Below are 21,780 nucleotides of genomic sequence, written 5' to 3'. Positions count from 1 at the left end.
GGCTGTCAGCTGACTTGGTGGACGTGCGCCTGCTGCACTGACTTTTGTGGGCCCCCGCCTGTGCACGGCCTTGCGCCGCCCTGCAGGCGGGCGGGCAGGCGTCCTCCCTTCCCCAGCCCGCCCGCCTCTGCCCGGGCCCCTTCCCGCACCTTAGCCCACACCTCTGCCCGCTGCCGGCCCTCTCCTCCCCCTGGGATCCTGGCCTCTGGAGGCCACCTCTTAGGCCCCAGGAGGCTCTGAGGTGCATGCCAACCGCCTCCTCCCCTGGCCCATGGGTGTCTCCTGTGCCAGAGGTCACCACCCAGCCAACCTCCATGGCTTGCCAACCCACCACGAGAAACCCAGCACAATCCACGGCATTTGGTTGTTTTGCTTTTTGTTTTTTGTCTTTTACTTCCTTCCCCATTGTTTGAAACTCACAGCTATGACTAAATTAATTTCTTTCACAGAAAGAAAAGGGAAAAAAATAACAACACATGTTTGTCTAGCTCCAGTGAATGGTAGATATAGCAGCATTGGAAATAAAATTAAAACCAAAAACACAAAATTCCAGGCAGAGGAAGGTCTTGTCCTCGGAGGCACGCGGGTCTTCCCTGTCTGGCTGGTCTCCTCCGCCAGCCTGGACGGCGAGCCCTGGGGGAGGAGGGACGCTTCACAGTGGTAGAGTCTGAGCGAGCAGAGGCCTGGCACGGCGCTGGCCGAGGGGCCCAGGGGCCTGCCCCTGCTGGGCTGGGCGGGTGAGTCAGAAGGTGAGCGGAGCCGAGCGGCCCGCTGGGTGCTCCAGGACAGCGGCCAGCGCGGCGGGCCTGGCACGCCGCCGCTACAGCAGGAGGACCGGGACCAGTCCTAACGGCCAGGGCTGGGAGGGGAGGCCTCCCCCCAGGGCTGGGGGCTGCGGGTCCCCTGCAGCAGCACAGGTGTGGCTGTCCCTATCAAAACCTTCCAAACCAAACCCCATCCCACCCCAGATGAGCCTCCAAGGCAGGATGACGGAGCCGGGGTGGTGCAGGCCAGCAGCCTGGGCAGACTTGGGGTCTGGGCTGTGGATGAGGAAGGTGGGGGAGGTACTGAGGCCAAGGGGGACCTCCCTCTTGTGCAGGGCTGGGACAGGAGGCTCCTCTGCTGCAGATGGGAGGGGGTGTTGGTGAGAGACTTCAGAGGAAGGGAGGTGGGAGAGCCCCGCAGTGGGATGTTCTATCAGCCAAAAAAGCACAGGGCACAGCTGACCTGACTGGGCAACAGTAGGCCTGGCAGGGGCTTGGGCAACGGCAGGAAGAATCACTGGGGAGAGCCCCAGGCGTCTGCTGCCCCGCACCTGACCGCCAGGGCAGATACAGGTTTCGGGGCCCAGCCTCCTGCTTGCCTCTGCCCCCAGAACCCCTCTTTCTCCTAGGCCCAGCCGGGCTCGGGGCTCTGCAAGACCTGGGCTCTCTCCGTTGTAGGATTCTTGGCCAGGAGCATTGGCAAAGGCAGGCTGAGGGAGGGGTGCCACAGGCCCCTGGGCGCCAGAAGCTTTCCCGATCGCCAGACTTGGAGGGCTCCTGGTCCCCAGACTTGAGAGGAAGAGGTGGGGGATGCGGTCTCAGCCGCTGGTCTGCCAGGAGAGCTGCTCTACACAGACGAGGTGGGGTGGATGGAACCTTACAGGTGAGCGGCGTTGGAGGGGGGGGTGGGGCTGAATCCCCAGCATGGGAGCCCCGCCCCTGGATAGCCTCCCCTCCCCCCCTCCCCCCGCCGCATCCCTGGAGGATCTCCGGACCTGTTGGGAAGACCCTGCCCCCCATTCCGGAGCCGCCACCCTGCCCTATCCTGGAGGACCCCGCCCGAGCCAGGCGCACCAAGGAGGCGCGCCGCTACTTGCAGGTGTGCACGTCGTAGACGCGTGCGCACTCCTGGCAGCTCACGTAGCAGCACCAGTGGAAGACGCAAAGGCACTTCTCCAGGCGCCGCTCCGCGCGCGCGTTGTGCCCGCGGCCGCAGCACAGCAGGTCGCAGCCGTCGATGCCCGGCGAGCTCACGTTGCAGGTGCGGTCGCGCGTGCCAAAGGAGCCGGTCTCTGGGTTGGGCTCGCAGAAGTTGGGCGAGGCCTCGTAGTAGACCAGGTCGCGCTCCGTGGGCACCTTGAAGTAGGTGTAGCGCGGCCGCAGCGTCTCCACCCAGCCGCGCGACTCGCGGTGTTTCTCCACCACCATCTCCGAGGCGCTGTCATACTTGTCCTTGAGGAAGTCGCCGATAGCGCGGAAGTCGGGCTGCGACCACCAGCAGGTCTTCACCTCGCAGCTCCCCGACAGCCCGTGGCACTTACACTTGAGGTGCATGTGACTGGCGATGGCCTGCGGGAGCGCGGGCGGGGGGCGTCAGGGCCCTGCACGCCCTGGTGCGTGCGCGGGGGATGGTCTCCCAGGACCGGGCTCCTGGCCTGCCGCCCCGGGCAAACCCAGCCCATCTGCCTGCTCCATAAAGCACCTGGGGCTCCCAGGCAGAGCAGGTGCCCTATCCATGGGCCTGCAGTGCCAGTCCCCTCCGTGAACCTCCCCAGGCCGACCCGAGGCCCCGGGAGGCGGGGCGGGGCCTGGGAGCCTCCCTGCTCTCTAGGAGGCCGAGTCTAATTCTTCAGCATCTAGGACAGAGTGAAGGCAGCCGGGCTGTAAAGTTACGATGTCAGTGCAGGCAGGAGAGAGGAAGGCGTTACTCCCGACCTGGCGAATCCAGAACTGCGGCCCACAGGTCTATGTGGGCTGGTGGCAAGGCTGGGGGCTACCTGTGTGGGTAATGGGGTGGCTTGCCTTGGGCACCTTCAGAGCCCAGGACGCTGGGTTCTGAGACTGTAGGGGAGTGGGAAGAGGAGGAGTGAGGCAGTGCAGGGGACAAAGCTGAGGGGACCTTGGGGGCCTGAGCGTGGACAGGGGGCAGGGCCTGGCTGTGGAGTGTGTGTGTTTCCTTCTCCCTGGGGGAAGCAGGAACCCCAGGTCCTCTTCCCTACTCTCTTAGGGGGAAGGGGCGGGGGTGGGTGACTTAATCAGACCAAAGCTTGCCCTGTCCACTGAGGTGGGCCCCACCGCCCTGAGCCCCTGCGGTGTGGCCGGTCCCAACGGAGAAGTGCTGGGAGTGCAGGCCCCCCGGGGGGACACGGGGTCGCTGGCAGTCCCCGGACTTCACGCATGAAGATGGCACAGAATATCTCATATATGATATGTGATTTCAACATTGATTGCATTACTGAAATGACATGTTGGGTATAGTAGGTTAAATAAAATTTCGTATTAAAATGAATGTCAGCTGTTTTAAAATGTGGCTGATAGAAAGGAGATTACACATATGGGCTTCCATTGCACTCCTCTCGGCTGGTGCTGGCCAAAGGCTTCAGGTGGGCTCTGCATCCAGACCCTGCCCCCGCCCCCCGTCCCCCCGCCCCTGTCGTTTCAACTCTTCCCTCTCACACCAGCCCTTTCCCGCTGTGCACCTGTTAGTTGCCCCACACACTAGTCCATTTCTAATCGCTATTCTCCTCTTTTGCGGCCCAAAACTTCCAAACAGGAGCAGCTACTACCCACCTCTGCCTCCTCAGTCTCTTGTTTTACTTTGACTTTATCAAAGATGTATGTATCTACTTTAAAGAGCCTGATATTTCCTAACATGTGTTAAGAACAACAGGAGTTCTGAGCCCACTCTCACACAGCACCTTCCTGACACCCGCCCCCTGCCCCCTCAACTGGCAGTGCCTTGTGCCCCTCAAAAACCTGGAGTTCAGCATTGTCTCTGGACCTCACACCACCCCACCATACTGATGCCTGTGCCTAAACCTCTCCCTGCCCTAAGAGCCAGACCCTACTTCCAGTTACATCGATATTTTGTGCTGATGGGATTGGAACTGTTATATGTCATACTCAGTGGAGCTGTGTGATATGTTACAATTACTTTTTCTTTCCTACGAGATGTTTTGTTGTTGGTTTTTAAGTATACATATCAGGGATTCGGTCTCAAGCTCTCCCTTATTGTCTAAATATCTTCTTTAAGACAAACAGCAGTTGTCTTATAGATTTCATTTTGGAGACATCTTTTTGAGAGGTCTTCTGGTAAATTTTATGAAATGTGCATGTCTGGGAACAAATACTTACTACTTGAAAAGTTGAAAAAAATTGGTTTAGCTGGGCATAAAATTCTTGGCTAAAACACTTTTCCCCACGGAATCCTGAAACTGCTCTGTTTTATTCCGGCATTCATATTGTTCTTGGAAACTCTGACGCCATTTTGACTCCTGATACTTTGCATGAGCCCGGTCTTCTCCCCGGGCAGCTTCGAGGCTGCGTCTGTGCTGTCGGCTGGTGTGGGGCTCCCCGTTTTGTGCCAGACGCTTCCTGGGCCCATGTGGCCTGAAACCTGTGATCTCCAGTCCTGAACCGTCCTGCCTTATTTCTGTGCCAACTTCCTCTTTTCGTGTTCATCACTGTCTCTCTTGGACGGAGCCTCCGTATTTTCTATTCTTTCCTATTTTCCATCTCTTTCTCTTTTTCCTCTGCTTTGTAGAAAAGTGTTCCAACTATCTTCCAGCCTTTCTGCTGAGAGTTCTGTTTCTGCTGTCCTATTTTTAATTTCTAAGAGCTCTTTTTTACCCCATCCAAACTTTCTCTTAAATTATCATCCTGTTCCAATTTCATGGGTACAGTGCGTGTCTTATCCATCTGGAGATAGTGATAATTTCTGAAATTTTCATCTCTTTATATCTCTTTCCTGTAAGTTTGGATCTTGTTTCTTTGTTTTGGTCTTTACCTTTGTGCTTGTAGGCGGCCTCCTCGGGTGTCTGGTGATCCCTGGTTGTCTGCTTATATTTAAAAGCGGGGCACTAAAAACCTTGCTGGAAGCTCCTGTGCCGAGGAGGGATTTGCCGACTTGGCCCTTGCTCCAGAGTGACCTGGCTGCATTGTTCCGTTGGAGAAGTTAAGTCTCTTCCCCTGAATTCATCTGATATCCAAAGCAGAATCTTCTGTTCTCCTGCCTGGAGGGTGATCAGGCTTCCCTGCAGCACCAGATTAGGAGAAAGGCGTACATAAACGAACAATTTTCACTTGGGTGGCCTCACTCTTAGTTGCGCTTGGGGCTCCAACAGTCCAGACCCCTCCTGCTTTACCCGTTTTAGACATTAAGACCGCAGGCTTCTGGTAAAGGAGAGGTGTTGCCTGGGTGCAAGGACCTGGGCCAAACAGCTGGTGGGTTGGTTAAGAGAGACTTTCAACCAGCCTGCTTGTTTTCAGCTCCATATTTATCTCTGCTTCTCAACACCTGATGCTAGTGATTCCTGGGTGGTTTCTCAGATTTCTCTTCTGGCTTCTTGGGTCTACTGGATTTTTAGCTTTCAAAATTTTGTTGTTTCCATGTTCTCCAGTCTGTTTATTTATGCTTAAATTCATTCACTGTCATTTTAGTGGGTGTCTAAGAGGGTGCAGAGGGAAACGCTTGTGAACTGGAAGTCTCCATTCATTCTTCAGTTCTACAATTTCTATGTGATTTTTTTCTCAAATCTATTATATTACTTTTTATAGTTTCCAATTCCCTGGTGAAAAGTTCAGCCTTGCATTTCAACTTTACAAATATAAGCAAGCATATTTTTTTTCTGATAATCTATGTCTAATCATTCTAGTATTTGGAGTCCTGCTTCTGTTGTTTTTTTCTGATTACCACTCATTCACTGTATCATCAGCTCGTGTGACAGGTTATCTTTGCTTGTATGTTGGACATTGTATTGGAAAAACTATCTATAGAAGTACTTTTCAGTCTAACTCAAGTTATCATCCTCCAAAGAGGATCTGTGTACTTTTTCCAGGTGCACGAGGGTACCAGCATTTGGGATCACCTGAATTCATTCTAACGTCCTGGGATTTTTTAAGCCTGAACATGAGTACAAGAGCTAGTTTACTTCTGGTTTCCTCCCTACGCTCCTAAATGGAGCAGTGATTTCCCAGAGACACCACGCTTGGTGGGCCCCTCACCTCTGGGAGGCCACGGAAGTGCAGCTCAGCGTATGTACTTCCTTTCACATCTGCAAACGACACCCGGACAAAAGCTACCGTAGGTACTAGGCCGAAAGTCTTGCCTTTTGTATTTGGGATTACTAATCCCTCACTCTACAGTTAGTTATTTGACACTTAAAATTCATTTTATGGAAGTGTAATATACAAAAATGTAGCCTGGGCTGGTGGGGCTCAGTGGACGGAGTGCCGGCTGCGAACCAAAGTGTCGCCGGTTCGATTCTCAGTGCAGGGCACACGCCTGGGTTGCGGGCCAGGCCCCCAATGGGAAGCACGTGAGAGGCAACCTCACATTGACATTTCTCTCCTTCTCTTTCTCCCTTCCTCCCTCCTCTCTAAAAATAAATAAATAAAATCTTTTTAAAAATGTATATATGTTATAAGCCAAAATATGACACAATTTCACCCGTCAACCAGCGCCTCAGAAACCCCGGTCATGCCCCTCCCCATGGCCGTCCTCCCCGCTCTCAGGGCGCTGGCTCTCGCAGCGTTTTCTTGATGACTAATGATATTCAGCACCTTTCCATATATTTATTGGCCATTTCTATATTTCGTGAAGTAGCTTTCCATTTTTTTTAGCCAACTTTTCTATTGGGTTATCTGCCTTTTTAAAAGTTAATTTGCAGAGTTCTTTTTATATTATAGCTTTCATATTTTTTAAAGATTGAGCATCTCCTCCTGTGTGGGTTGTGTTTTCGGTTTCATGGTGGCATCTTTTATGAATAGACATTCTGAAGTCCACATTATTATATTTTTCTTTGGCCTATTTAATAAGTCTTTGTCTACCCCAAAGACGCCTCCTACGTTTTCTTCTAAGCATTTGTTTGTTTTCCTATTCCCATTTGGGTTTATAATTGATTTTATATACGGTGTGAGGTAACGGTCAAGGTAATTTTTTCCCATATTGTGGTTCAATTGATTGAGCACCATTTATTGAAAAGCCCATTTTCTTCTCTGCACTGCACTGTCTTCCCTGTGATCAATCAGGTGACTGTGTACAGGTGAGCATTCTTTACTTTTAACAGGGCGTTTTTCATACTCCAGACTGCATTTGTACTTTTCTTCAGTAGGAAGATGAGTCCGACTCACCTAGTTCCTGTGGTTGGAAGTTGAATGTCCCTGTTCACTCTTTAGCCTCTGCAATCCCTTGGTTCCACTGGGCAACTCCATGCCATCTTTCTGCTGCTAAATCAACTGGACACCTCTAGGTCCCTACGTGGCAGCTTTTTACCAGCAGTCAGTCCTCTAGCAGCTTCCCACTGGCCTTCTGACCCAGAGGTCACAAAGCCCTCACTGCTGGGTCCCACCAGCCTCTCCATCCCCCGAATCCTCTTTCTCCTTCTGTTCTCCATATTCTACCCAGACCACCTGATGCGCAGACTCACCTCTGGGCCGCTCAGAGGCCCTCCTGGCCGCCCCCCCCCCCTGGATAACTGCCGCTGCCCTGCATTTCCCCACTCACCGCCCGCGGCGGCACAAGTCTGTTTTGAGACCGCAGCCCGGGCCTGGACCCTCCGCTGTGCCCGGTCCCCTTGTATGTGTGCCTCTCCTCACTGCAGGCCTTCCCGCATCGTGCTGTAGCTGCCTGGCTGTCTCTCTGGCTGTGTAAGAGCTCCTGCCAGGCAGGCCTTTACCCCACCCCCACTTCCTTGTGACCCTAACTCTGGAGCTGGACCTGCCATGCTACGGAAATTCCCTGGACACTTGTGGAGCAGCTGGACAGTGCTGTGTTTCAGACAGCCCTGGGTGGGAGGTGAGTGGGACCCCAAGCCTGGCCACTGTAGGCCACCCTTCCACAGCCTCAAGGGACCAGGGCACACACCCTGCTTAGGAAACTTCTATTTCCTGGAGACCCACAGGGGTGTGCTCAGAGGGCCTCTGGCACACCCCCAGGGCACAGAGGGCAGTGGTCAGAGGCCCCCAACACCTCAGGATGCACAGGGAATTGGTCAGAGCCCCCCCAACACCTTGGGATGCACATGGAATTGATCAGAGGCCCCCAACACCCCGGGATGCACAGGGAATTGGTCAGAGGTCCCCAACACCCCGGGATGCACAGGGAATTGGTCAGAGCCCCCCCAACACCTCGGGATGCACATGGAATTGATCAGAGGCCTCCAACACCTCAGGATGCACAGGGAATTGATCAGAGGCCCCCACACCCCAGGTACCCAGAGTGGTGGTCAGAGAGCCCCCAGGTGGCCCTAGGACAGACAGAGTGGCGGCCTTACTTGGCGTCCGGCCTCATTGTTGTGACGGTTCATGGCAGAGCGGGCGTCGGGCCTGTTCTCCCGTGCATCTGCGAACTCCCGGGACACCATCCCGCCGAACTCGATATCCTCGCTGCAGCCGCCCCACTTCCAGCCGTGGCCGGGTGAGCCCAGGTGGCGGCTGCTGCATCCGCAGATGGCCGCGGAGCCCTCAGCGCACGAGCGCGTCACAGCGAAGGCCACGCCAGCCGCAGCAATGGCGTGCACGAAGGCGGACTCACGGGTGGCTGCAGAGAGAGGTGTGCGGTGGGCAGGGCGCAGCAGCGGAGCAGGGCTTAGGGGAGAGGGTGTGTGTCCCCAGGAGAGCCAAGGAGGAGGGAGAGCTTCCCCAAAGAAAGTCCACCGAGGACCAAGGAACCCAAGCAGAGATGCTGCAGAGCACTCGTGTGGGGAAAAGCCCAGGGACAGTGTTGCCAGAATCAAGGATCGCTGGGAATGCTGGCGAGAACCCTGCGCACTGCCGGCGGGAGGCAATGGGGGCGCCCCTTGGAAAGAGGTTTGCCGTTTCTAAAACACATCGCCATACCTGACTGCCTGAGCAGCCACCACCTCCCAGGTGTCCACCCTGAAGGAAGCCCACGGTGATACAAAGGCCAGGAAACAATTGTCAGGCCACCTTATTTGTAACAGCCCCAAACTGGCAGCTCCCAAGTGTCACCAGCAGGTGAACGGATGAAAACCATGACATAAGGTCAGTCAGTCCTCGGATGTGATGCACCGGGTGGCGACTGTACTCGACACTGCGGTGTCGTGCCCCGGAAAGCTGCTGGGAGGGATCCTAAGCGTTATTATCTCACACAAAAACTAGCAGCTACGTGAAGTAATAGATGCTCCTGTACTTACTGTGGTGATCGTTTCACAATATATGCCCATATCATAGCATTATATTGTGCACCGGAAACTAATGTGTGTCCGTATGTCAATTACGTCTTCATTAAAATGTGTGGCAACTTCCATAAAATAGAATTCTGTTTAGAAGTAATTGGAAAAAGAGCACGATGCGTCTCCGAATAACGGCTGAAGGCCACGCCGAAGGCCCCGGGGTGCAGCCCCTGCCCAGACTTCCTGCTCGCAGCTTCTAGCAGCCTGATGACCGGCCCAGAGCGTGGCTCTGGCCCACGTGCTTCCCCCGGTGCTGCCATTCGGCCTGCACATCTTCCCCTCAGGCACCCCAGACTCCAGGCCCTGAGAGGACCGCAGGCTCCCCGCACACACCTCGCCCCGTGCTGGCTCCACACGCTCGGGGCCCGGGCATGCCCAAAGCTGCCTGGTGCCTGCCCCAGGATGGCCGGTATTGGGGCTGCCTGGCCCCCCACAAGCAGACTCCTGCTTCCACACATGGGGAAACTGAGTCAGAGGAAGTGACACTGGTTTTGCGGAAGGGCAGTGAGGGAGGGCTGGGGCTTGGGAAGAAGCCGCTGGTGAGGCAGTGGGACCAAACAGGTGTGTGTGTGAGTCCAGGGAGACCAGCCTGGGCCCTGCTGGGCGGGCAAGGCCTAGCCTGACCCTGGAGGACAGGCGCCTTGAGCGGCCGGCCCTGAAGGACGGGGGGAAGCCAGGGTGCAGGGGTATTCTGCTGGGCTGGCAGGGCTGGAGGGAAGCCCAGCACACGTGTCGGGCAGCCCGGCCTCCCTCAGCAGGGCGCCTCCTGACGGATGAATGGGTTTCCTCCTGGGTATGCGCACACGTTTAGGTGGCTCTGGGTTGGGGGGGGCGGGGCTGCCCTGGGTCCCCAGGTGGGCTGCGTGCGCTTTCTCCTCAGCTCTCCACTGCACTTGCTTGCATGGGGAACACCTGCTGCTCGCCAAGCCCCGCTGGAGAGGCCAGCCGCAGGGAGGCCAGTGGCCTCCAGAGTGTACCTGCAGCCAGCACGAATTTAAAAACCTAGCAAAAACCTCTCAGGGCTCTCGAGCCCAGCAGGCCCAGACTGAACCCTGGCTTGGCTCTGATGGCTGATGTGCCTTAGGTGTCTCTGCTGCCCTTATGTGGGGTCCGGCACCCCACCTTTCTTAGCCTGGCTCCTGTCTCCCCTCAGGCCCTGGGTTGGCTGAAGGGAAAAGGGAGCAGCAGAGATGATGTGAGACAGGACTGACCAGGGCACCGGGGAGGGTCCTGTAGTGTCCCCCAAGCTCCTCCCGGGCAGAGGACCCAAGGCAGGCCCGGGCCTGCTGGGCCCCCTGGCCGTGGGGGGCTCGGGGGGGAGGGTGCCACTGTCTCTGCACCCCACCCCAGTGCCCAGGAGACTTCGGCTCTGGGACGGGAATGGGTAGGTGGGCTCTGCCCTGGGGAATGAGCAGAGGTTCCAGGCTTCCAGGTTTGCAGCCACGCTCGTGGGCCCCAGGCCCATGCGTACACTCGGACTTACCCACCAGCTTCATTCACATCCACACACGCCTGCTACCAAAAAATGCGGGTTTCCTCGGCTACAGAGAACACACGTGCAGAATGTGTTGGAGGAGGTGCCCTCCCCGCCGGCCTCCCGCTAGCCCCACATGCGCACCTGCTTTTGGCGACTTCCTGTGGAGCTGCCAACGCTCCCAGACAGCCCTGCGATGGCCCTGGCACACCTGTCCTCCCTGGGCGCTGACCAGAGTTGGCCTGGACTCTCCCTGTTTTCAGGAAGCTCTGGCCACGTGCGCAGCCCTAAGTCCCAGGAGGCCTCCCACTCCAGCTCGGGACGCCCCAGACTGCAAGCTGCCTCGAGTCCAGGACCCAATCTGTCCCCCCGGCCCTTCCCCAGGAGTCCAGCCCTCAGCATCTCCCTCCATGGCCAGAGGCGGCTCCTGGTGGGGACCTGCACCCCAGCCTCCAGCTTCCTCCCCGATCCATATGTGTTCGCTGCACACACAGACACAGACACACACAAACAAAACACAGACTCGTACACCCACAGACACTCTCCCGCACCCAGGCACACAGAGACAGACGCAGTGACACACATAAATACACAAAGACACAGATGCAGGGGCACACACACGCATGCACATCACCCACACACACTCTCACACGGCCACACAGCCACACAAATGCATGCAAATGCATATATAGATACTGTCACACATAGACACATGCATATACCAGCACGCAAGAATGCACACACACACGTACACATAGGCAGACACACGGGCACACAAACATGACTCACTCTCACACACTCACACACACACACAGGCACAGTTCGCTGGCGCAGCGCTTCGTCCAGTGCCCACCGGCCCCACCTGGTCTCTTCTCGAGTTCTCGACACTGTGTCTGTGCTTGGCCGACCACAGGCCGACCCTGGCCTGCGCCCTGCCCTCCCAGTCCTATCGGCCGCCACCGGGCTTCCAGCCACGCTCAGCTACTGCCCCTCCCTCAGGGTTTTCCAGCTGTTCCAATGCTCCTGCAGCACCTGCTGTGTCCCCTCCCCACTCTGTGGGGCACCGGACAGGATCCTGCATCTACGAGGTCTGGGCAGGACCTATTCCTGGTCCCTCAGGCCCTCAGGCACCATGGGAACTGCCTCCTTCACCGGCTTGATCTGGAAGCCCCCCGAGGCAGGGACCGAGTCCTCTTCACCTTTTGTTCCCACCCAAGCGCACCAGGAGGTCACACAGATGGTGGCTGAGGAGTGAGGGCGTGGTCTGAGAAGAGGGCCGGTGCCCTGCGCTGGGGCAGGGGCTTCAGCAGGGTCCGAGCCCATCGGGCAGGCCCTCCACGCGGCCTGGCTCTCTGACCCTCCCCCTCAGCTTGTCTTCAAAGAGCCCGAGGACAGCTCCCCTCAGTGTCCCCTTTCTCAAACACCACCCAGGCCCCCGTGCCCGAGACTCAAGAGGCCCCCACCTCCTGCTGGCCCAGGGCGTTGTCCGAGTGAGTGAGTGCCGTGAACACAGACCCCGTCCCCTCCTGTCCCCAGCCTCGGTAGAGCTCCTGCCCCGGGGCTGTGTTCTCAAGGATGCGGGCTGCCCCCTCCCCACTGCTCAGGCCTCTGACTCTCAACACCCCCTGCTTCTCCTCTCCAGCAGCGGCCTGGGGCCTCCTCTCCCGCAGGGGCAGCCGGGTCAGGGCCGCTGTCGGGGTGGCCTGCAGACTCCTCGGGGGCCAGCTCTCCCGGCCACCTCCCAGGCAGCTCAGGACACAGAGCCGAGCGGTGCGTCCCAGGCCTTCCGCCTGGGTACCCTCTCGTGCTCAGCTGGTGGAGGGCCCGGGTCGCCCTTCTCCAGGGTCTCCAAGGCCTGAACGCCCTCCCCCAGCCCCAGCAGAGCCTGTCTTCCGGCCCAGGGGGCGCAGGGCAGGCTCCTCCGGGGGACCCTCGCTCTGCTTCTGCCTCTTCCCTGTACGCCAGCCCCTCCCCTCCACTCTTGCCTCTGGAGATAAGGGCAGTGCAAGCAGGGGCCTTGCCCCACAGCCCTCAACAAGGGCTTGGAGATCCCTGCTTATCGACCTCAGGCAAACAGCCCAGGGCCGCCAGACACACTTGAGGGAAAGGGTGTGTGGGATGGGGGTAGGGGTTTGTGGGGGCTTCCCTTGAACTTGGAGGAAAAAGAGCTCATCCTTGCCCAGCGCTATCACCAGCTGGCTGTGCAATCCTGCATGTCTCCCCCAGTCCCGTGGGACCCATTTCCCCTTCTGCCAGGTGAGGAGGGGCTGCTCCTCAGATAGAGCCCTGATGGCTGTGGGTGGCATGGGGTTGAGTTCTCTCGTGGAGGAAAGAAACCCCTCTTCCTGTTTCAGAAAAATGTGATACGGTTTGTTCTGGCAAAGAAACAACGGTGACCGCACTGGAGAAGCCAGGCAGGCCCGCCTCCCAGAGGGACCGAGGTGGCCTCCGCCAGCCATGGGACCGGGGCAGTGCCCCGTGCACGGTCCTGAGGGTGCTCTCAGGACACCCCCTTGCCTTCCAGGCGTTCTCACCACAGATGCATAATCTTTATCTAATCATCAGGAAGCCCAGAAACCTCCGCGGGTTCCTTCCAGTCTCGAGGGCACGAGGACGAGGGCCGGCACCAGGCCCTGCCCAGAAGAGGAGTGCTGGTGGGAAGACGGTGGCACCCGGGCACGGCCGGAGTTTACCGAACGCTGCTGGGACTCACTTCTGGCGGCCGCCGCTGGGAGGAGCCTGGGAGGAGCCTGGGAGGAGCCGGGAGTGGGCCTGGGAGGAGCCGGGAGTGGGCCTGGACCCACGCCTGCAACGTTTCTGTGTGTCGAGAACTATTTCCAGAGAAAGAGTTACAGTGTGCCCTGAGGCCCTGTGGCAGGAAGACCCCGGAATGCCCGGGTGGCTCTAGGCCGGGGGCGACATGCCGCCTCCCGGGGGCTCCTAACCCTCTGGAAACCGTGAGCAGGAATGACAGCGCATGTCTGAAAACGCACAGGGTTTCTGGGAAGAGGACCCATTGCCTTGGTGAGATGTCCCCAGGGGTTTGAAGAGTAAGGTCACGACCCTCGAGCTGGAGTGGCCTCAGTTCACAGAGGAGGGGAAAGGGCTCCCCTGAGTGCGTGCGCTGGGGGGGTCTGGAGCCCAGTGGCTGCCCCGTCACAGGGCAGTTCTTACCCACAAGCACAGCTTCTGCAGAGGGTCCTGCTTCTCTCTACTCAACAATGGGGGGCTATCCTGCCCTGGGAATGCACCCTCTTCACTAGCAAAATGCCTTCTTCCCAATAGGCTGTGCAAGGTCAAGAGAGGAGGAGACAGAGGCTCCTGGGAGAAGGAGGGCGGTTAAGGACCAGGGCTGCCAGTCTGCCAGGCCTCTGGGGCAGAGCCTGGATGAGCTGCTTGAGCTACGTCCAGCCTTCTCCCTTCAGGCCCGGCTTCTATTCCCACACGGCGGCCAGGCTGGGAACACGAAGAGAGGGAATCAGCTGACCAAGTGGTTCTGCAGGCGAGCGTCTTCCACCGGGAAAGCCTCTTCCCAACTTAACGTTGTCTCATTAACAATGACCTACAGAGTCCATGCAAACGACCAGTGATCCCTCCTCCTGTCTCTCTGCCATCCATCCATCTCCCATCCACTCACGGTCCGTCCAACCCCCCGCCATCTCTCCGCCTTCGGCCTGTCCTTCAATCGTCTCATCCATCCAAGAGCTGAGAGTCTGTAATGGGCCATAAACTAAACTCAGAACTAGGAACCTGAGATGAGTTCGAGGCAAGGTGCCCGTTCTCAACAGCCAAAGGAAGAAATCTGGAGGGAAGATGATTGCCGCCCCAGGCGATGACGTTTCTAACCACCCAGGCTTTCAAGAGTCGAAGCGCCGCCTGTCCCAGGGGTGACGAGGCAGAAGCTGGAGGGCCGGCCCACTCCCAGGCGCGGGGAATCTTGGCACTGGGCTGGAGGAGGGTGAACCAGAGAATCCTTTCGTCCCCTTAATAGTCAGCTCTGATGCTGCAAGCCGGGTTCTGTGCTCTGGGCCGTGCAGGGTCATCGCCTTTGAGAGCTTACAGTTCATGAGGGAGAGGGTGGGGGGAATGAGGACACACAACAGGCTCAGCAATGTGAGCTTTGGGGGAGGCCTGGAATGGACAGACGGTGGACAGGTGACAGATGGACGCTGGACGGTGAGGCAGAGGGGAGAGCCCGGGGCAGACGAGGGAGCCCTGTGTGGCGAGAGCTGGGCGGCTCTGGGGGGCGGGGGGCAGGAAGAGCAGCCTCGTGGCGCCCATGACAGCCACAGCCAGTGCAAGCTTAGGCGCGGGAGCCCAGTGCCGCCCCGGCTGGGCTGTGGTGGTCCGCGTGCCTCCTGGAACTCAGGACTAACGGGACCCTCGTAAGTCCCTTCTTCCTGGGCTTGTCAAGCACCAGGGACCACTTGGGGACTGAAAGGAGACGGCGAGGCATTGTCGCTTTTCTATGAGAGGGCAAAACACATAAAAATGACTATCAGAATTTCAGAAAAGAAATTTTAACATCCATAAATCTCTATTTCTGAAGTGCTGAATGTGGAAGAAAGTTCCCAAAAATCATTCCAAGGATCTTGTCTTTCACATTTCACCACAAGGCTTGTCAGTCAGCCACGACTTATTGAGCACCAGCTGTGTTCTAAGAGGACAAGAAGGCTGCCACTTCTGTCCCCAAGCTGGCCTTCCCTCGGGGGGCCATCCAGGAGGCTGGTTCAGTCTCACTGACAAGAAAGTGCGCCTGGAGGCCACCTGCACCCACCACGAAGCCTTTTCCACTGATGAGAGAGCCGGCGCAGACAAGGAAGGGGCACTCTGCTCAGCCCAAGCAACCTGTGGGGCTCAGAGAAGTTCAGCCACTGGCCCCAGGCCACACAGAGGGAGGACAGAGCCCAGACAGAAGGTCCTGGGAGAGGCTTCTGCACCCCAGCAAGGGGTCCTGAGACTCCACCAGGCTGTTTCCATGGCCGCAGCCTTGCGGAGGCGGGAGCCCACCTACCCCGCAGGGCCCGCACCCGACTGCCACGGTGGGTAAGGGACCCGGCCTGCCCGCTGCTGGGAGAGGAAGGCGATAGGATGCTAATGCTGGACGAGGAGGACAGGTTCCTGGGACGAGCCCGTGGGCCCAAGGAGGCACTGGAGTGGCCCTCGTAAGAGACCAGCGGGACCCCAGGCAGCGGAGGTTCCTGGAAGGGAAACGTGGCTCCGACATGATCTCTGAGCAGTAAGCTGCAGCTCCTGGGTCATCCTGCCTGTGGGGCCCACCAGGTGGCCTTCTTAGGAAGCTCTGCGGGGACAGCGTTGCCAAGCCCCATGTCACTGCATGCCCCCTCCACCCCCGTGGGCCTGAGGCCACAGTTCTTGGGGACACCTGTATCTGTAAAAGGCGATTCCCATGCATCCCCAGCTGTAGGGCACTAATGCTGGGGTCGGGGGGGGGGCTCTTGGGATGAGCCCCCAGGCCCCGTCACGGCATCAGGTTGGTAAGCCCCCACATTTGGACTGTGGCAAGGCCTCAGCAGGTGTGTGGGGGAGAGGAGCTTGCAGGGGGGCTGTGACACAGTCCCCCTGCCCGGCTTGCCATGGTGGGCTGTGTGTCTCTGGCCTGGTCCGTATGTAAAGCCAGGCCCTTGGTCACTGACCGCAGGCTATTGTCACCTGGTGGCCAGGGAGGGACTCAGTCAAAGTCAGGGTGGGGTGTGACCTCCCTAGGAGCTGCAGGACCTGCTCATCAGAGTCCCTTATCGGCTGACCTCCTCCTTCACTGGGCGCAGCACCCCTCCCCGAGAGGGCTCCCGGCTCCCTCTCCCCTCTGGGCAGCACTGACCTTCGAGCCTCCGTGGGGGCCCCTGTGGGCCACTTTGCCCCCGCCTGCCTGTAGAGCATCATGGGTGGATCCCAGAGAGAACTGGAGTGCCTCCAGCCAGGCTGCACCCTGGGCCTCCCTCTCGGGACCCCCCACCCTCCCCAGGGCGCCCGGGGCCTTATAGGACCCTCCCCGCCTGGCAGGTGAGGGGCCCAGGGCACTCCCAGAGCTCTCAGGGGGTTGGCACCTCTCCGCCCATCAGTGCACCAAGACTGCGGCCCTCACGGACGGGGGCGGGCCCGCGCCTCTCCCCCACCATGTCTACCTTCCCCGGTCCCAGGGCGAGGTGGACCGCGGTCGGGGGGGGCGGGATTCGCGATGGCATCTGGTAATCCTGCATCCAGGAGCCACCTGAGAGCGGAATGCGGCCGGCGCCCCACTGCGGCCAAGGCCCCTGACACCGCCCTGCCGGCGGCACGGCCAGTGTCCTCGGATCACCTGCTGAGGCTAATGAATTTGGCTTTGTGAGCCACTGTCACGCTGCCTTAGGCCCACAATGGCCAGCGATATTTTATATGAATTTCCCCCTCGTCGGCGATTAGGCCGTAGCAAGCTGGTCATAGCAACCGGGAGGTATGTGCGGGGAGCGCTGTTCACACGCCGAACATGGCCCTCGGGCGTGTGAATCCAGCAGCATTTTCACTTCTCTCTGTGCTTAATCTTGTCGTGCTGGCGGGCACATTGTGCTCTGAGCCGGGCCCTGCGGGGTGTCATAGGGTTTCTCTGGCGCCGTCACCCCCTCCCACTGGGGAGAGTTAATGATATACGAAGGAGCCCCCACCATGGAGCACCAAAACACTTTCCGATGAGGGTCAGAGGTCGCAACCTGGATCGGGGACACTGAGCCCCTCAAGGGCATCCTCTTGGGGCCCCTCCTGCGCCCTTAGCCCAACTCGTGCCTGCACCCAGGCCTCCCAGGCAGGTGGCCGACCACCTCTTGGAGCCTGGCCCGGCAAAGGGCCCTGCCAGGGAGGGGACAGGCCACGCCGTCCCCATCCTGCCCCCCCCCGGCCCAGCCCCCAAGGAGAACAGGGAGGACTGGGGGACTGGGCACACACCTGCTGAGAACTCGGTTGACTCCTCGCAGACGCTGACTGAGCGGCTCAGGGGCCCTGGGGAACCGATCGGTGCTCTAAAGTGACAGGCTCCTGGCCCTGCTCACGCCAAGGACACAGAGAGTATGAGGGGACACAGCCCCGCGCCGGGGGTCATGGAAGGATGCAGCTGGGGCCACCCCCACCGTGGACGACTCGGCCCCCCATGGCCCCTTCCGCTGCTCTCAGGCAAAACGCCCCTTGCGCTGGGAGCCCAGCTGCCCGCAGAAAGCCACATGCCGCAGGACAGGCCCCTCTCACTTGCCCCCTAGGCCGGCCACGTGCCACTGTGCTCCCCAGGGGCATGACCTGGCTGGCCCTCCTTCCGAGTGCCTGCTGAGGCCCTGAGCTCAGGGGCCTGCCCTCCCTGCCCTGCAGCCTCCCCACTCCTTCGCCCTGTTGTCAAGGCGGGCGTTGGCCTGCTCTGGGGCAGCAGGCCCTCAGTGCCCAGAGCCCTGCCCGGGGCGGGGGACAGATAAGCAGCAATCCTGCGCCAGCCTCCACATACTCAAAAATTCTCCAAATGCTTTCTGCCCCACGATGCAAGTTAAACAGTCCAGCTGCCTGCGAAGCAGGAGGGGCACCTGTCCCAAGCCAGGGCTCGCTCCGGTCACCTAACCCCACCCTCCTGCGGGTCCAGCCCCAGGTCAGACAGGTGGCAGGGAGCGCGTGTGTGCTGCAAGCAGAAGCTGTGACCATACGCTCTTCCCCTCGTGTCCTCACACGCCCCGCGCACGCACCCACACATGCTCACACAACGCTGGGCCCCTCCTCAGCTGGCCCGGGGGCGTTAGCTCTGTTCAACAAGGCCGCCTCTGTGGGGGGCCAGGCACCCGTGGACCCTGCCACAAAGCCTGGGCGACCTCCGACACGATTAAGGTTGCCCTGACCCGAATCCAATCAGATTGACTGTAGCCAGGGGCCTCTGTAAGGGCCTTCAGGAGCTGGCTTCTCTCTGCGACACCTGGATGACTCCTTCCCCATCTCTCAGCCCCATGGCGGGTGCGGGAGAGCTGGGCTTCCTCTGTCCCGTTCAGACCAAGAGGTGAGGGGCTGGTGGCGGAGGCACTTGTCTGTCACCCAGCAGAAAAGGGAGGAGGTGGGTACGTGAGAAGGAGGAGGGGAGACTGGATACAGGGAGGCTGAGGAAGGGACAGAGACAGGAGCTCGGATGTGGGGGAGGGGCATGGAGTAGTGGGTGCGGTGGCAGTGGGTGCGGGGAGTGGATGCGGGGAGTCAACGTGGGAGAGTGGGTATGGGGGTCAGGCGCGGGGGAAAAGCTTCGAGGGCATGGAAGTGGGGAGGGTGGATGTGGGGAGAGTGGACGTGGGGGTACCAGGAGCCAGGTCACTGAGGCTGCAGGAGTGTCCCTGTGACCTGCTGGTGTCTAGACTTCCCAGCAGGGGCTTTTGAGGAAGTTAGGGGTGCAGAAGAGGAGGGCGGCTCCCCAGACCCTGGGCACCTGCAGGCCCTGCTCTCCCCTGGGGAGCCCCTGCTAACTCCACACAGGCTGGGGCGCCCTCAGAAATCCAGGCGGGCCCCTCATCTGGCCTTAGTTTCCTCACTTGTAACCCTAGCTCTGGTTCATGATAGGCGTTAGGATTCAGTTTGCTGCCTGGTGTAAAACACTGAGCACTCGGCAGAAGGTACTGCATACAGGTTGTAGAGGAAGAGAGATCCAGCTCGGGCGCCGCCTCCCCTGAGAAGTCTGCCCTCACAGGGATGCCTGTGCCCACACCTTGCCTTTCAGTCACCTGCCCACAACCTCCTTACTAAGCACCTACTACATGCCAGCGCACACACGGAAACAACCCCTTGCATCTGCTGTGCACCTGCTGGGCATGGGGCGGGGCACATGAGACTCTGGCAGACAGAGAGGGATGGTGTCTGTGGGACCTGAGGGCTGAGAGCTGAGGAACAAGGAGGAGCCAGGCAGGAAGAGGACTTGGATGGCGAGGGCACAAAGACTGCCTCCGTTTGAGACTGTGGGGCGCAGTGAGGTAGGGTGCAAGGATGAGCAGCTCTGGGGGGCAGGTAAAGTCTGTCACAGTGTCATCTGAAGCAGGCAGGGAGCAGGACGTGTCCCGGGAGAAGGCACGACGCTGCGAAGCCCGGGCGGGAAACAGAAGGGGCTGGCTGGGGCGTGGGGCCGGTGGACCTCGGTCGGGGCCTCGGCGCCTCGCTGGCTGAGGGGCTCGCGGGTCTGAGTGCAGCTGAGGATGATGGGAGCCGACGTACTGCTGTGTGGAGGAAGGACAGAGCCCGCGCCCAGTGAGAGTGATGCGGTGCCCCTGTGAGTCACGGCCCTCCCCAGAGGCCTGCAGGTGGGCACGCACACCCCCAGGTGCATGGAAACGAGCCAGGGCCCTTGGGCGGCATGGCTGGCGTGCGGCACCCTCCCTCAGGCTCCTGCCTCCCCTTCCAGGGCCACCCTCTCCCACTCCGCCAAGGAGGAGGCTCTGGTCTTCCTGGCATGTGCCCAGCCTGGCACTGTCTACGGCAACTGGGCGACAAAGCCCTGTGCCAATCAGGTGCTTCCAATCCCTTACTCTCCACAGGATGAAAGAGAACCCAACCGAGTCACGAGCTGACAGATTTTTAAAACTTTTCGATGACAGATTGATAGGAGATTTTTGTCATACATAACTCAAAAAATGCAAAGAATTAAAAGATATACACACACACACATATCTACCCACTCTCCCACATGACATATTCATGTGAACTGGTATCCTCATGCTTGTATCTGTAAAACCAGCATTATACCTGGTGGTGTTTTAAGACTAAAAGCTATTTCTCACAGAGTAGGATGAAATCAGGGCGCCTGCCCTGTCTGCTGCTGTTCAGCATTGTCCTGGAGGCTCCAGGCAGGGTCAATAGAGCAAGAAAAAGAAATAAAGAACATCCAGATTGGAAAGAAGAAGGAAAACAGTCTCTATCAGCAAATAACATGAAAATCCTAAGGAATGCACAAAAACTGTCAGAACTGATAAACCTTTAGCAAGGTTACAGAGTGTAAGACCGATATTAAAAATCAACTGTGTTTCTTTACCCAAGGAATGAAAAATCTAAACATGAGACTAAGAAAACAATTCCACCTGCCATAACATCAAGAAGAATTAATTTAGAAATAAATTTAACAAAAGAAGTGCAAGACTCGTACGCTGAAAACAAAACATCATTGAAAGAAATTAAAGGAGACCTAAGTAAATGGAAAGACATCTACGTTTGTGGACAAGAAGACAACACTCCCAAAATTGATCTGTAGATTCATCGCAATCCTTAAAAACCCAAGCTTTTTGCAGAGACTGATGAGCTGATCCTAAAGTTCACATAGGAGAGAGTAAGGGGCCCCAAATAGCCAAAACAAGCCTGGAAGAGCAGAACGACATTGGGGAGAAACTTACCGCAGGTAATCGGGACGGCATGCGTGGCCATCATGGGATGGACACGCGGGCCAGCGGGATAGAGCAGAACCCAGAAGTAAACCCACGCTTCCCTCCCCGGCTTCCAGGTGGGGGCCAGCCCATCTGAGACGGTCTTCCTCCACCACCAGACGGCAGCTTCTTCAGGCAGCAGAGGCTTTGGCCTTCTTCCCCAAATCCTGCTCTTTCCTTTTGGGGCAGTGGGAACCCTGGGGATCCCCACCTGGGTTTTGGCACCAGGAACCCAGACGGCTTCAGGACTGCGTCTGGGGCCCCCTGGCCATGGCGCAAGTGCCGAACATGCCTCCCAGCCCCACACTGCCACTGACCAAAGCACAGCATGGGATCTACGCAGACAGCAACTGCACTGCAGACATGCTTGCTCACATGTGCACACACAGGCTCATGTACATGCACGTGGACACAGCACACATTCGCACACCTGCACATGTGTGCACACTTATACACACACCATAATGTGGACACACCGTACATGTATATGCACACACTGAATACATGCATGCACACACCACATGCTATGTGTATATTGTTGAACATGGACGCACATGTACTCAGTCATACACACCCACGCACACAAATGCATGCATGCACATACCATGCTCTCACATATACAGACGCACGTGCATACACATGCACACTCATACACACGTGTCCCCACGTGCCCGATGTGCCATGTTGCTCTGCGGACCTAACTCCTGCCATGCACA

At 58.3% G+C, this 21,780-nt stretch overlaps 1 protein-coding gene across 1 annotated transcript in view; it reads right to left on the bottom strand.

The window, feature by feature from the left end:
- Positions 1–1,853: 1,853 nt before the first annotated feature.
- Positions 1,854–21,780, bottom strand: part of WNT3A (Wnt family member 3A) — a 39,602-nt gene continuing 19,675 nt past the window's right edge. Inside the window, exons 3-4 of the mRNA XM_054584065.1 lie at positions 8,258–8,523; positions 1,854–2,333 (exon numbers count right to left, since the gene is read on the bottom strand). Of these exons, the coding sequence (XP_054440040.1) occupies positions 1,854–2,333; positions 8,258–8,523 (746 nt within the window). The remainder of the gene's footprint in view (positions 2,334–8,257; positions 8,524–21,780) is intronic.

This window comes from Pteronotus mesoamericanus, unplaced genomic scaffold (assembly GCF_021234165.1).
Source record: "Pteronotus mesoamericanus isolate MK-2021 breed Mesoamerican mustached bat unplaced genomic scaffold, CSHL_Meso_final contig_752, whole genome shotgun sequence".
Lineage (NCBI taxonomy): Eukaryota > Metazoa > Chordata > Mammalia > Chiroptera > Mormoopidae > Pteronotus > Pteronotus mesoamericanus.
Note: the sequence above shows the minus strand (reverse complement) of the source record. Positions and strands in the feature narration are given on the sequence as shown.